This window comes from Oratosquilla oratoria, chromosome 36 (genome assembly GCF_046742065.1).
Source record: "Oratosquilla oratoria isolate Oo_2021 chromosome 36, ASM4674206v1, whole genome shotgun sequence".
In the NCBI taxonomy this organism is placed as follows: domain Eukaryota; kingdom Metazoa; phylum Arthropoda; class Malacostraca; order Stomatopoda; family Squillidae; genus Oratosquilla; species Oratosquilla oratoria.
The window spans coordinates 5178955-5195183 of record NC_134812.1 but is presented as its reverse complement, the minus strand read 5'-3'; the positions used below and the strand labels follow the sequence as shown (position 1 = coordinate 5195183).

The following is a 16229-nucleotide window of genomic DNA, read 5'->3' as shown; positions in this document are numbered from 1 at the left end:
AACGGTGATAATATAAAAACGTATCAGGGCCACACCTCAGGTCTGTTTCACACGTGTCGACTTTTTGTCGTGCGCCGTCCACGACACGACGTCGTGCTCTCAACTAACCATAAGCGTCTATGAACCCTTTCAAACGTGGTCGTGATCGTGACGTGTGGAAGCGTCTATATACACTCACGATTAAGTGAACACGACGTCGTGTCGTGGACGGAGCACGGCGAAAAGTCGGTCCGTGTAAAACGAGCCTCATAGCTACTATTTTCACTTTTTATTCCTTCAGTCCAGTGCCGTTCTATCTGCTAAATGACATCGCCAGTACTCACCTATAGCAAGTATGTCATCTCAGTAAAAGGGGCTTAAAAGGGTCATCACACTGGGCTTCCACGAGCTTCACCAGCGTCAACTGTTGAGACTACGTTTGAGTGAAAACGACTTCGGTTACAATATTCGAATTTTCCAAATCTCCAAATATCAAATGACCTTTCCGTCATATATATAGCAAAGATGAATGATGAATTATGAGAAGGTAAACCTATACGAATGTTAAACATACTTCTGGAATGGTCTTAGATACGTCTAGATTTCTACAAGCGAAGTCCTATTCTAGTTATTCAAATGGAGGTTGGAGGTAGGATGTCGGAGGAAAAAGAGCCCAGTGTGATAGTCCCTTAAGGGTGAAGAGCTTACGCCAGGAGACGCGTTACGTCGACCAAACCCGTCACCTTTGAGGCCGGTAACAGTAATTGCTGGGAATCGGAAAGGAGTGCGGGATTCGAACCGGCAACTAAGTGGGAGCGAGATGTCCACACAATTCCGGTTCTACCGCTATTACACTAAATTGGATTTAAGCTTTATTTTATAGTTTGTAATGTAATAAAGACATTAACATTGACTCTTGGGTTATTATAAGGAAAATAGAACAACCAAAGTCTCTACAAATAAAATAATTTTGAAAAATTTGGAGGATGTATGTGTCTTCTGATATGAAATTATCTGTCCTTATGTTATTGAAATTATATCTTATTGACGTCCTTCAATTATCTTAATTTCTACATATCATACGAATCAACATTAACTACATAAAACACACGTTGATATCGTACTGAATTAGGAATCTTTATTTCAATTTTTGGTTTCCAATCTAAGGGTCGCGACCCCCCCCCCCCCGGGGAGCGTAAGGACGATGCAATGGGGATGTGACGTCATCAGGTCAATAATCAGTGTTTAATAAAAATCATTAATGTTCTTGGAGTAATCTTCTCTCTGATACAATTGTTGTTGAATTGGATAGCCGCTGACGTTCTGACGATCTGTGTAGCTGACCGCTAAAAAAAAAAAAATCCAATTTAATAAAAAACTATCAAATCATTCCAAGAACGAGTATCTGTTTTTACATACGTGCAAAATATATTTCTATTAGTCACCCCCATCCCGTTTTCTATTAAGATATAAATAGAAAGAATATATGATTTTATGAGAAAAAAAGAGGAGAGGGAGTGTGCGTGTTTGCTGGAGTCAATAAAAAGGCGGCACATAAGATACTTTGGGTACAGCTGATCAAGAGCATGTATTAGTATTTTTATTCTCAAATAAAAAAAAATCAGCAATAGTTACTAAATGTGACTTAGGAATCCTTGTCCCATTAATTACAGCGCCAAGCGCTTATACATCACTGTAGACTCAACAACACTGTTAAACGTGACAAATCTTTTGGCCAATGACTGTTTCCTTATTGACAAAGTAGTGTTTTATTTGCGCGCAACAGGACTGTTGTGGAAACTGTAAATGTAAATTAAACCAGATCGCAGGTTCACACCAGGCTTAATGACCCCCTTATAGGTCGATAGCCTTAAGATAAAAAAAAAAAAAAAAAAAAAAAAAATCATCAATATGTTTGCTGATTTTGTCTTGAATATTCATTCTAGTTCTAGCTTCTCAACGGGATAAATCTTGGTCACAATTGTCGTCTTCTTCTATATTGACTCACTAGAATCAGTTCAGAGGAGAATGACCAAAACGATACATGAGCTTAGAATTCCACCACCTTACGAGGAGAGGCTTAGACACCCTAACTTACACTCTCTGGAAATACGTAGAGTGCTGGGTGATCTAATAGAGGTATTCAAATGGGTCAAGGGCTTTAACAATGGTGATGCAGGCAAGGTCATCATATTAAGACAACAGGTCAGGACTCGTAGTAATGGGTTTGAATTGGACAAATTTAGGTGAAGGAAATAGGCAAGAACTGGTTTACCAATAGAATAGTTAATGGTTTTAACCACGTAGTGATCGCTGAAACTATAAGTTGTTTTAAAAGAGGATTAGATAATCTATGGATGAGGGTGATGGGTGGTAATGGACATAGAACTGCTTAGTGTAGGCCTTATGGTCTCTTGCAGGCTCCTCCATTGTTATATCTTTATTAGCAATAATTTCTGGTTTTGGTCAACAGTGAGAAAAACTCTCACAGCTCAAAGCACCACAAAAGCATAGAGTGGTTTCCTCACACTGTACAAAAAAAAAAAAAAAAAAAAAAGTCTGGAACTAATTGAAAAAATTATCCTTAAAAAATATATATATATATATATATATATATATATATATATATATAATATATATATATATATATACACATATAATATATATGTATATATATATATATATATATATATATATATATATATATATTTACAATAACCCGCGAAATCACATAGGTGCTTTTCTAAGATGATCAAATAGTCTGGCGATAGTGAAAAAATATTTAGAAGTACTTTTTTCAAATTTGAAATTACATCATAATAATATACAAACATTTTCAACAGTATGAAAACTGTAATCTTGATGTTTCAAATACAAGACGATTTTATTCGGCAATGGAGTCATCAATGAACAGAGCTGGGCGCGTTCCTCTGTGCGTTCCTATATGCGTTCCTAGGTGCGTTCCGCTTTAGTTTGGTCGTGGTTAGCGCTCCCACACTATTAAAGCTTAAGAGACAGGTTCATACCGCTATAAAAGTCCGGTAGGCCACATACTATCCCAAAGAAAATTTTTCGTAGGCCACATCCAAAAGGTAGGCCACGTACTATACCGGCACCTATATTGCTTTGATAGTTTGGGAGCGCTAACCGTGGCCAAAGTACAGCGGAACGCACCTAGGAACGCACCGAGAATCGCGCCCAGCTCTGTCAATGAAATATAACGACCTGTCCTTAGATGAAAAGAAAAAATTGATAAAGAGCTTTGATGTGTTCAGAGATCATTGTACGAGTATATTTGTCGTCATAAGTTGCTAACCACCATTTTTCTTATTTTTTCGTGTACCACAAACCACTTAAGCACGAACAATTTCCCACAAAAAAAACGAAAATAAATCGTTTAGGATCAGCCAGAATGAAATTTGTCAAGTTGACTTCATCTTGGCCAAGGAGTTGAGTGGATTGATTCAAGTCCATTTTGTGGTTCTGTAGACGGGGATGAGTGGTGATGGAGTTAAATATGAGCCTAAACCTGTGATAATCGTGGAATCAACAGTGACGAGTGTTTAAAGAACGTTAAAAGTGGTTTGTGTGACTTGTTCATTGTGGGAGTGATTGTTACTGTGACTGTGACGATGACTGTGACTGTGACTGACTGTGACTGCCTGTGACTGATTGTGACTGACTATGACTGATTGTGACTGACTATGACTGACTGTGACTGATTGTGACTAACTGTGACTATGACTGACTGTGACTGACCGTGACGGTGACTGTGACGGTGGTGACTGTGACTGTGACTGTGACTGTGACTGTGACTGTGACTGTGACTGTGACTGATTGTGACTGACTGTGACGGTAACTGTGTGACGGTGACTGTGACTGTGATAGTGACGATGAAGGTCACACTAAGAATGACTGTGACGACGATGAATGAAACTAACTTTGACGGTGACATTCGCAGTGATGATGATGATGATGATGATGATGATGATGATGATGATGATGATGATGATGATGATGATGATGATGATGATGATGACGACGACGACGACGTTGAAGTTGACGATGACGATGACGATCACGATGCCAACGATTACGATGACGATGATAGTAATAATGATTATAAAATTGCCACTTACATTAACACTACCACTAACACTGCCACTGCCACTAACACTAACACTAACAATATCATTACCACTACCGATGTCAACCATTACCACTAGCGCTACCACTAGTGCTATTACTAACACTACCACTAACACTAATACTAACGTTAACACTATCACTGCCACTATCACTATCACTAACGATACCACTACCACTACCAACGCCAATACCATTACCACTAACAATAACACTCCCACTACCACTACCACTAACAACGCTAACCATTACCACCACCGCTACCACTAACGCTACCACTAACACTAATGCTAACATTAACACTATCACTCCCACTACCACTACCACTAACAATACCACTATTATTAGTACTGCCACTACCACTACCGCACCTATACTACCACTAATACTAACCCCAACACTACTACCACTAGTACTACCACTATAACTACAACTACCACCACAACATCAGCAGCAGCAGCAGAGAGAGAAGCAAGAGGAGGAGGAGGAGGAGGAGGAGGCGGAGGCGGAGGCGGAGGAGGAGGAGGCGATAGTGGGGGAGGTAGGAGGATGAGGAGGAGGAGGAGGAGGAGTGTGGAGGGAGGGAGGGAGGAAGGGAGGAAGGGAGGGAGTGAGGGAGGGAGGAGTGAGGAGACTTGCTGCTGCGCATCGGCTACCTACCATCTGAGAGCGAGACGCTTGCTGAGCACAAGCCGACTCAGTGTCGTCTGCCAGCCCGCCGCGAGCGTAACATGCAGACCGGTGGCTTGGTATTGTGGCTCGTGGCTTTGGCTTGTGCGTGTGATCCTTGCCTTTCGACCTCCGTGTCTCTGCCCTCTTCCTCCTCCTCTTCAGCCTCCTCGTCCAGCGGCGGCGGCGGCGGCGGCGGCGGTAAGACCGTTGGCGGCGGTGGCGGCGACGGCGGCGGCGGCGGCGGCGGCGGCGGCGGTGGTGGTGCGGACGGACCGCACAAACTACATCACCATAGTCCTCGACTTGTAGCTCTCTTCAGGGCGGCTACGGCCCTCCAACACCAACACCACCATCATCACAATAACCACATCCCTGGAGGAGGAGGAGGAGGAGGAGGAGGAGGAGGACCAGGAGGACCCCCAGTCTTCTCCTCGCTACCTCGCCATCACCGCGCCTCTTCATCCTCCTCCTCCTCGTCGTCGTCTCCGTCGGCGTTGTCGAGGACGTCTCCGGCCGCAGCCGCTGCAGCAGCCGCTCAGCTTATCTTTGCCCGGGAATCTTCGGCCCCCGATTTCCTAAGGCCCGACCATCGACATGTCGGGGCTGACCAATCTCCGGCAGAAGCTCTTCTGCAGGAGGCCGTGCGGGCAGAAGACGGTGAAGTCGTCGAGGATGCTCGCGATCCCCTCATTTGGAGTAAGAGAGGCGAGATTGGTTTAGTGAGTACCAGCAGAGAAGGAGAAGGTGGAGGAGGAGGTGGAGGAGGAGAAGATGGAGGAGGAAACGGCGTTGTCGGTGCAGGAGGGAATCGGCCTCTCACGCCCAATGGATTCGAAGCTGCTGTGTCGGCAGGATTAGCAGCAGAAGTGGCCGCTGCCGCAGCCGCTGCGGCAGCCGTAGCGGCCGCCGACAAAGAAGCAGAAGTTCCTCCAGGAGGTGGCCAAGGCCAGCTCGAGGAGGCGGCCAATGGTTTGCAGCAAATGAGTAATTCAATCGCAACCAACTTCCTTCGACAGGCGAGGTCCAATACAAGGCCCTACGACGTTCCTCAGATTGGTAAGTGTTACAGAAATGACCCTCAACGTCCCAAAACCCATCTCCTTCCTCCTACACATGACACACACACACACACACCTCACGAAGTTCTCCACACATCTCACGAAGTTCTCCACACATCTCACGAAGTTCTCCACACATCTCACGAAGTTCTCCACACATCTCACGAAGTTCTCCACACATCTCACGAAGTTCTCCACACATCTCACGAAGTTCTGCACACATCTCACGAAGTCCCTCCTGGGGGGAAGGACCAAGTTCCTGACCCAAAGGACGACGTTCTCTCGTGAGTGAGCCAGGTATCTCTCGAATTTCAAGTCATACTCCAGTTCTCCATGCCGCATGCTGACATGCACGAGAGAATTGGTAGCGCCCATGCTATCCAAGGCCCCTCACGGGCCATTCCCATTCATACTTACCTCTCTCCCTCTCATAGCGTACTCTGCCATTCACAACACTCAAAGCCTCCCTGTGTATACCTCATTCATACCTCCAGCACAGTGATCGGTCCGAGGTAATAGGTCTACGTATATCTTCCTTCCCCCCGTACCCCCAAAGAATTCGGGATCATCCTTTGCATTGTGTTTTCTCTCTCTCTCTCTCTCTCTCTCTCTCTCTCTCTCTCTCTCTCTCTCTCTCTCTCTCTCTCTCTCTCTCTCTCTCTCTCTCTCTCTCTCTCTCTCTCTCTCTCTCTCTCTCTCTCTCTCTCTCTCTCTCTTTCTCTCTCTCTCTCTTTCTCTCTCTCTCCGGGTCAGCGCGGCACCTGTTTGAGCAGAGGTCATTCATGCAGACACTCCGTAAGGTAAGATCAGTAATATCCCCAACAACGGCCGGCATCCTTTTCATTCATATTCTCCGCTCGCCGTTCCATTCATAGTTCCGTTCATTCAGCGTTCATATCATGCCGTTCACGTCTGGTCCTGCACCCCCCTTCTTCTTTTCCTTCATTCCTCTCTTCCTCTCTTCGCCTCTCTTCCTCTCTCTCACCTCTCTCCCTCCCTTTCATCTCTCTTCCTCTGTCTCACCTCGGTTCCTCCTCTCTCCCTCCGTTCACCTCTCTCTTCCCCTCTTCACCTCTCTTTCTCACTTAACCTCTCTTGCTCTCTTTCACCTCTCTCTCTCTCTTTCACCTCGTTTCCTCTCTTCACCTCGTTTCGTCCCTCCTCTCTTCCTTCCTTCCCCTCTCTCTCTTCCTCCCTTCCCCTCTCTCTCCTCCTCTCTTTCACCTCTCTTCCTCTCTTTCACCTCTCTTCCTCTCTTTCACCTTTCTTCCTCTCTTTCAGCTCTCTTCCTCTCTTTCACCTCTCTTCCTCTCTTTCACCTCTCCTCCTCTCTTTCACCTCTCTTCCTCTCTTTCACCTCTCTTCCTCTCTTTCGCCTCTCTTCCTCTCTTTCACCTCTCTTCCTCTCTTTCACCTCTCTTCCTCTCTTTCACCTCTCTTCCTCTCTTTCACCTCTCTTCCTCTCTTTCGCCTCTCTTCCTCTCTTTCGCCTCTCTTCCTCTCTTTCACCTCTCTTCCTCTCTTTCACCTCTCTTTCGCCTCTCTTCCTCTCTTCACCTCGTTTCCTCTCTTTCACCTCTCTTCCTCTCTTTCGCCTCTCTTCCTCTCTTTCACCTCTCTTCCTCTCTTTCACCTCTCTTCCTCTCTTTCACCTCTCTTCCTCTCTTTCACCTCTCTTCCTCTCTTTCACCTCTCTTCCTCTCTTTCACCTTTCTTCCTCTCTTTCACCTCCCTTCCTCTATTTCACCTCTCTTCCTCTCTTTCGCCTCTTTCTCTCTTTCACCTCTCTTCCTCTCTTTCACCTCTCTTCCTCTCTTTCGCCTCTCTTCCTCTCTTTCACCTCTCTTCCTCTCTTTCACCTCTCTTCCTCTCGCCGGACCCTTTTACTTCGTACATTGTGCGCGTAAGTCCCTTGCGCCAAATCCGAGAGTTCTTTAGCCTCGCACGTCTACCCAAAGGTTCTTGTATTCACTTGGTCTTTGGATCACGTGTTGGACTCGTGATCGACAGCTATTTCCCTCCTGGAAGAGAGCTCAGAGCTCGTAGGTCCGATCTATGGGTAATGCTATGACCTTGCACACACACACACACCCAACTCCCCGCCCACGAGAGTTGGAGTAACACCCCTCAGCGCTGCGATACTGATATTATTTCAGCCCCGGGCGAGGGTCGAACCCGGACCTCCGTAGTGGCAGGCCAGAGCTCTAACCACAGCGTGTAGACAGAAACCTTCTGCTTCCATATACAATATCCAAGACCTCTTGCACCTCATACGTGATGCGAAGTGCCTCCCTGCATCATGCATGAGGAGGCTTTATCAAATTACCTCCAAAGCCTCTATACCTCATACGAGGTATATGAGGCCGCTTTACGTCATATGAGGCCGTTTTACCTCATGTGATGGTCTATGCGCCTCATATGTCGTTCTCGAGGCGTTATGACCCGTGTCACGCCTCATGAACGAGACTGCCGTTCCTCATATCGTGTTATCATACCCCTCATATCGTGCACGATGAGCTTAACATCATACCTGCTATTGTGTACAAGACTATCGTACCTTGCATCGAATGTCGGGTCTCGTGTTATACGAAGTAATTGTCCCTATGTAACGTAAACTACGACATGGGATCTATGATGAATATCTTTATACGTAACAGCGTTCTGGATGCCACCTGTGTTGTTGTGTATCGCTGAGGGTCATAACAAAGCTAAGTTCTGTCATCAAATCACTCGTTAGGTTTCATCAAGCCCACCACAGCCACCTTCCCCCAGCCCCACAGCCCCCCTCCCCCAGCCCCCCTCCCACCCCATTCCCACCCCAACTCCACATCATCCCACCATTTCACTTTATTCCACACCGTTCCACTTTACACCAAAATCCTAGTCTCCTGTTCCTTTGTATTTACTTCCTTGGTGATAATACACGCTATCACCGTCACTTTCACCATTATCATTATCTCTATCTTCATTATCACTATCACCATCATAACTCTACTAGTGCCATCCATATCACCCATGACACTATTTTCGGTCTCATTATCACCACAATTATCACCATCACCACTATCACCATTGCAATAATTATCACAATATCACCTTGCTATCATCTCCATTATCACCAACATCACCAAAACAATTCTCATAATTATCACCTTAAACAGCTTAATTATCACCATCACCATTAATTCACTACCCCCACCCACCACCCCAGCTTGATATCGTTTCGTAAATGTTTCATTTTGAAACAAAACCAAAACGTTTCATCCTGTCCCACTATCTCCATACTAAAGAAACCTTTTCCATTGTATGAACTCAGTTTCATATTGTTTCGTCTCTTCAGCAACGGGTAAAGATCCCTGTTTCATATGTTTCTTTACACGTTCCTCTACGTTCGCTCCCGTTCCCTCCCAGAAATCACGATCTCCACTCTTGCCGTTCTCCGTTCTTTCTCTACTCGCGGTCCTTGTACGTTCACCTCTATGGTCGCTTCTTTACGTTCAGACACGTTCCTAACGTTCTCATCTCATTCTCGTTCAGCCATTCATTTCCTACTTTCATTCCTCATCTTATCACGTTCGTCCGTGCCGTTCCCGTTCGTACATTGCCGTTCATCCCCGTTCGCTCGTTCCTGGTGTCTCTCCATTCACGTTCACTCGGTCTCGTTTCTGGTGCCGTCCCAGCGTTCGTTCTTTCATTGTTGTTTCATTCATTCTATTCCTTATTTGTCCATTCATGGCTCTCTCTCTCTCTCTCTTTCTCTCTCTCTCTCTCTCTCTCTCTCTCTCTCTCTCTCTCTCTCTCTCTCTCTCTCTCTCTCTCTCTCTCTCTCTCTCTCTCTCTCTCTCCTGTTCTACTTCTTCTTCTTCTTCTTCTTCTTTTTCTTCTTTTCTTCTTCTTAATCTTCTTCATCTTCATCTTCTTATTAATTTTTTCTTCTTTTTCTTCTTCACTTTATTCGTCTTCCTCTTCCTCTCCTTCTTATTATTATTATTCTCCTTTTCATTCTTCTTCTTCCTCTTCTTCTTCTTCTTATTCTTATTCTTATTCTTATTCGCGTTCTTCGCGTTCTTCGCGTTCTTCTTCTCCATATTCTTCATCTTCTTATTCTTATTCTTTTTTTTTCCTCCTTCTTCTTCTTCTCCTTCTTCTTCTTCTTCTCCTTCATCTTATCCTTCTTCTTCTTCTTCTTCTTCTTCTTCTTCTTCTTCTTCTTCTTCTTCTTCTTCTTCTTCTTCTTCTTCTTCTTCTTCTTCTTCTTCTTCTTCTTCTTTTCCTCCTTCTTCTTCCTCTGCTGCTCCTCCTCCTCCTTCTCCTCCTCTTCCTTTTCCCCTGTCTTCTTTAGCCTCACCCTAAGTTCGCCGACTGATTCCCCTCTTCTTTGCATTAAACCACAACGCTCTATTCTTTGATTCCCCGTCACTTCGACGATTCTCTTCTGTTGGTCGAACTCGGCCGTCTTTAGCTAGAATAACCTTAACAAAGGTCTTCACGTCCTCCGAGACATCTTCAGTCTCGTCCTCAGACCAAAAGGAAATGTCACAAGAACGTCATTGGGTCCGGGAAGTTAACAAATATCGCTCTTGGCACGTTGCCAGTCTGTGGACTCCAAATCACCAGTTCCCTCTCTCTCAATATCTACTGGTGGTTGTCATTTCCCCCAGGCTATCCTGACACGTAAGACCCAGGTGATCCCTTTGAACATAATGAAGGAGATCGCAGGAGACCATAAGGCCTACACTAGGCAAGTCAATGTCCATTACCACCTGTCCTCGTCTATAAAGTTATCTTAATCTAAGACTTTTGGTCCCTTTTCTCGCCATGTCTATTGTATGAAATAGTGCACTGAAATAGTGTGATGTTAGCTAGAAGAAAGTTTCTAGAGCATTGCACTTTGTAGATACTTCTCTAGTTTTTTTTTTTTTTTTTTTTTTTTTCAAACACTTTTCCACAAGAATCCATAATCTTACTTCGCTGAGCTCCGGGTCACTCGGTGATCTATAACCTCTTTTGAAACGTCTCGCCGTCTCGACGACTCTCTCGGTCCTGCGAACCACATCCTCCTTCCATTCTCTTGGTTCCGTTCCGTATATCTGTGCATCTTCATCAACACCTCTCCTCCAGTATTTTCTTCGCCACCCAAGCTTCCGTTGTCAATGTACTCCGCTACTGAGCACTTTCCCGTCTGTTTTATTGTATCATTGCAACATACCCCACCTTTTTCATCAACACATCTTCTCCAGTCTTTTCTTCGTCACCCAAGCTTCCGTTGTCAATGTACTCCACTACTGAGCACTTTCCCGTCTATTTTATTGTATCATTGCAACATACCCCACCTATTTCATCAACACATCTCCTCCACTCTTTTCTTCGTCACCCAAGCTTCCGTTGTACATGGACTTTACTATTAAACACTTTCCTCTTCCATCTATCTTCTTGTATCATTGCAACAAGTCCCACTTATTTCATTCTTCCTAATTCGATTACATTTCCAATATTGGATTGTTATGTTTGTTCTCGTAGTTCCCAGTTACGTCTTATTCTTCATTTCTTTTTTGATCCTCATACACTGGTCCTAAAATTCTGTAGAAGATTTCATTTTCGAGAACTTCGAAGATGAATAAAAATGTCCGAAGAGGACAATGCGTCATGGGACGTCTAGCCTTTGCTATTTTTTTCTTTGTTCTATTTCAGTGTCTCCCAGTGCTGTCAGAAGCTTCCCTTTCTTTACTATTTACTACCAAACTATTCCATTCACTCAAGTATCAAACCCCCGACTGAAGAAACGAGTCTATGGGCCGTACTCTTAAATCTTTTCGCCAGCCCTAGCGAACTCTCTACCGACACAAGATCTAATTTTATATACTCATTGGCTATACGTATGGTTATACACAGGTAGACCTCACAAATGAGCCAATAAAACCAAAAAAACCTGTAACAAAATCAACTAAAATTATACTTTCTGTTGTTTGAGAATGCCTGCTAAGGCTGGCGAAAGATCTTATTAAAACTAAGGTCCTATGTCTACTGGAGATTTCCGTTCCTTCCTGGACCCTTCAAAGGATTACAAAGGCGGAGCATGCCGACAGGAGACCTTTTGGTCCATATCTTCCTATGCGGCGTAGCAAGAGACTCGTCAACCATATACTGTAATCTATCATCATTATCTTTTTTTATCATTTATCTACTTATTTCTACCTGGCGAGGGTCTAGCCCCCACAAACCTGATCATACATACATACATACATACATACATACATACATACATACATACATACATACATACATACATACATACATATACCAAAGGCTTTTTCCCCCTTACACGGGAAGTAGCCTGAATGTGATCATAATCCCTCATGTTGTACCGAAGAAGATACAAAGAAGACGAATAGAAGAGCTCATGTACAGACAGAGCAAGAAGTGAAAGTGACACTGAGAGGGACGGGGAGAAGATTCGAGATGTGTCAAAAACCCACAGTGAAGAACAAGACCCATCCTGTAATGATGGATCTCTTTCTTACGGGGTTGAGTGAGTGACAAAGACAGAGAACGAGGCAGAGAGAGTGAGAGAACGAGTGTGTTCTCTATAGATTCGTTTTACCTGCGTTTCCATCCTAGTTAACAATCTCGCAGCACTGTTGTGCGAGAGAGAGAGAGAGAGAGAGAGAGAGAGAGAGAGAGAGAGAGAGAGAGATAGAGAGAAAGAGACAGACAAAGGGTGAGATAGATAGATAGATAGAGAGTGGGTGAGTGAGTGAGTGAGTGAGTGAGTGAGTGAGTGAGTGAGTGAGTGAGTGAGTGAGAGTGTGAGTGAGAGAGAGAGAGAGAGAGAGAGAGAGAGAGAGAGAGAGAGAGAGAGAGAGAGAGAGAGAGAGAGAGAGAGAGAGAGAGAGAGATTGAACCTCCGGTCCGCTACCCTTGTCTCAATTGTGTTTCCCTTCACTAAGAAACAGAAGAGTCTGCGAGAGACCATAAGGCCTACACTAGGCAGTTCCATGTCCCTTACCACCTTTCATTCCTATCCATAAAATTATCTCGTCTTCTCTTAAAACAAACAATTGTTTCAGTGTTCACTGCGTGGTTACTAATTCGTTCGTTAACCACTCCGATGGTAAACCAGTTCCTATTTCCCGACCTTCTTAATCCCTCAGTTTAACCCTATTTAATCCCCCCCATTTATGATCTGACCTAATCTGACCTTTTATCTGACCTGACCTAACCTGACCTGACCTTTGACCTGACCTGATCTCACCTATGATCTGACTTGATTTCACCTATGATCTGACCTGATATCACCTATGATCTCACCTATGATCTGACCTTTGATCTGACCTGATCTCACCTATGATCTGACCTTTGATCTGACCTGATCTCATCTATGATCTGACCTGACCTCACCTATGATCTGACTTGATCTCACTTATGATATGACCTGATCTCACCTATGATATGAACTGATCTCACCTTTGACCTGACCTATGATTTGACCTGATCTCGCCTTTGATCTGACCTGACCTGACCTATAATCTGACCTGATCTCACCTATAATCTGACCTGATCTCACCTATGATTTGACCTGATCTCACCTTTGATCTGACTTGATTTCACCTATAATCTGACCTGATCTCACCTATGAGCTGACCTGATGTCACCTTTGATCTGACCTGATCTCACCTATAATTTGACCTGATCTCACCTTTCCATTACCATTGACCTTTTTTCTAAGATCAGTGACCTTAATTGACCTTAATCTAATAATAGATTGGTCTTGTTAGCTTCTACGAGTTCTGAGGCCTATTATCCACCATTCTCTCTTGTATGATTGATTGATTCATTGATTGATTGATTGATATCCAGGTTTTGGTGCCGCACTTTCCTGTATGTCAAAACAAAAGTTTCTTTAGTTGAAATTGATCTTAATCATAATGGAGTAAAAGTCGCTATTTCTTCTTCCCAGACAATTTTTTTTTTCTTTTCTTTTTTTTCAATTAAATGATAATCAGTTGATCCCTTTTCTGGAACAAAAATAAATAGATAAATAAACTAACAAATATATAATATATAAATAATTATAATAGTAATAGTAATAATAATAATTAATAATAGTAATAATAATAATAATAATAATAATAACAATGATTTATTTTCGTTTCTCCATGATCATCAATGTAGATCACATTTAAGCTGTTAGTCCTCATTTTCCCCTCTTTGGCCTAACAAGTTCTTTCGCATTTTAATCTAAGTATTGATCTTGATCACATTAGGCTCCTCTTTACATCTTCCACTCATCCCAGAAGATCAGCGTTTCCCAGATTTTCTGTGCTCACATGAAGACACTAAATCCCGTTTCTTAACAAGTGTCCTACTGTGGCCGTTGATTTTTATTACATTGAGGTATTGGCCCCAATCTCCCCTTCTTTCCAGAGGCCTAGTATAGTGCCAGTCCACTTTTCCCTCTTACCTCCTTGCCTTCTTGAGGACCAGGACGGGTCACCTCCCCGTCTTTCTTGGCACGGTACTCTTCCCCCTTAGTCCGACTTCGCAATTCAAGCCGCGAGGTTTTCGTGCAGTTGTGCCATAGTTATCGTCGCCCCCATTTTCAAGCGGCTGAAAGGAACCGATCTCGGGCTCTCCCTCCTCTGGAAGCGTCGCATGGTCTCCTTCCTGGAAAGGATCATTCCAGACACTCACTCTGCCCCCGGACCTCAATCCAGGGCCTCAACTCCGAACCTCAACCCCACTCCTCCCCGTAACAGGTCCTCAACCTCGCCGTCCCAAAATATCCCAAACCCGTTCTCCTCCTCCTCCTCCTCCGCTCTTAAATCCCACCCACATCCCCACACCCCACCCCTCCCCACCCCTACCCTTCCCTCCTCCTCCCCCAGTCTTAAATCCCACCCACATCCCACCCCATCCCACCCCTCCCCACCCCTACCCTTCCCTCCTCCTCCCCCGGTTTTAAATCCCACCCACATCCCACCCCATCCCACCCCATCCCACCCCATCCCTCCCCTCCTCCCCCGGTCTTAAATTACACCTACATCCCACCCCTCCCCACTCCATCCCACCCTCCCCTCCCCTACCTTTCCCCGGTCTTAAACCCCACCCACATCCCACTCCATCCCACCCCTCCCCTACCCTTCCTTCCTCTCCCCTCCCCATCATTCCTCTCCCCACCTCCCCTTCTACATCTTATCTTACATCATCAACAACAGCTCGAAGTATCGCGACAAGTCGCCCGAGGTTCCTTCGGGGGACATTGAGGAAGGCAGACTCTATCTAAACTTGATCAATTCTCCTTCCGAGATCCTCATATCAACCTTTCCTTCTTTCCTTACACAACCCCGCCGACCCTCTTCTCCCCCCCCTAATCCCCCCCCCAACCAGCAGTCTCTTAACACAATGGGAGTCATCCTCTCCCACCCCCCACCCTCTCCTTCTCCTCCTCTCTTTTTTTCGCCGTTGTCTTCCTCCTTCGCTCTTTTTTTTTTCTCTTTTTTTCTTTTTTTTGTCTCTAATTTTAGTAACTTGACCCGAACGTGTTTCCTAGTGACCTGATGGTAGTGGCAGCTGGTTTGTCAGTGGGTCTTGTGTTCTTCTTCTTCGTCTTTGGACTCTCGATCCAGTTCAGTTAATTGTGTCTCTTCTTAGCCTCTTCCGGAGGTGGGGGGGGGAGGGAGGTCCGTCCAACAAACGAATAAAATTTTCCATCATCGGAGTAAAATCAGGGAAGTGGGTCACTATGGTATCACGAAAATAGTCGTGATACCCCCTCTCCCCCCTCTCCCCCTCTCTTCCCCCTCTTCCCCCCTCTCCCCTCCCTCCTCCCTGCTGAAGAAAATTACGTAGCTGTTGACAAAAACGAGATCTTCAAATTGGACTAATTTAGGTTTCAGAAGGAACTATGAAAGAATTGGCTTACCAACAGAATGGTTAACGAACGTAGTAGACTTTAACCATGTAGTTAGCGTCGAAACAATTGGTTGTTTTAAGAAACAGTTAGATAACTTTATGTATGAGGATGACAGGTGTTAATGCACTTGGAACTGCCTTGTGTAGGCCTTATGGTCTCTTGTAATCTCCTCCATTCTTATGCTGTTTCGTGCGTTTCCGTTCTAATTGGTTAAGAATTATCGCGAGCAATTAAGGTTTTAGGTATAATCGTTCAAGGAATTCTTCAATTACTTAGCTTTGTTTCAAGATTTATACCGTCATTATCCTAGTGCTTCAATCACCATTCAGTCACACTAGCGGCGGTACCGCGTAGTCAAGGAAAAACCGCTTGGTGGTGTGTGAACACTTCTATTGACTTACATTGTAATTGAACCGCCGTGGTTTCAAACCGCGGCGGGTAAAACCGCTAGTGTGAACAGA

The 16229-nt window shown here is 44.6% G+C and overlaps 1 protein-coding gene across 1 annotated transcript in view; it reads left to right on the top strand.

Annotated features, from left to right (window-relative positions):
• The first annotated feature begins 4686 nt into the window (after positions 1-4686).
• Positions 4687-16229, top strand: part of LOC143018884 (uncharacterized) — a 188474-nt gene continuing 176931 nt past the window's right edge. Inside the window, exon 1 of the mRNA XM_076174445.1 lies at positions 4687-5853. Coding sequence (XP_076030560.1) covers positions 4857-5853 — 997 coding nt within the window. The 5' untranslated portion in view covers positions 4687-4856. The remainder of the gene's footprint in view (positions 5854-16229) is intronic.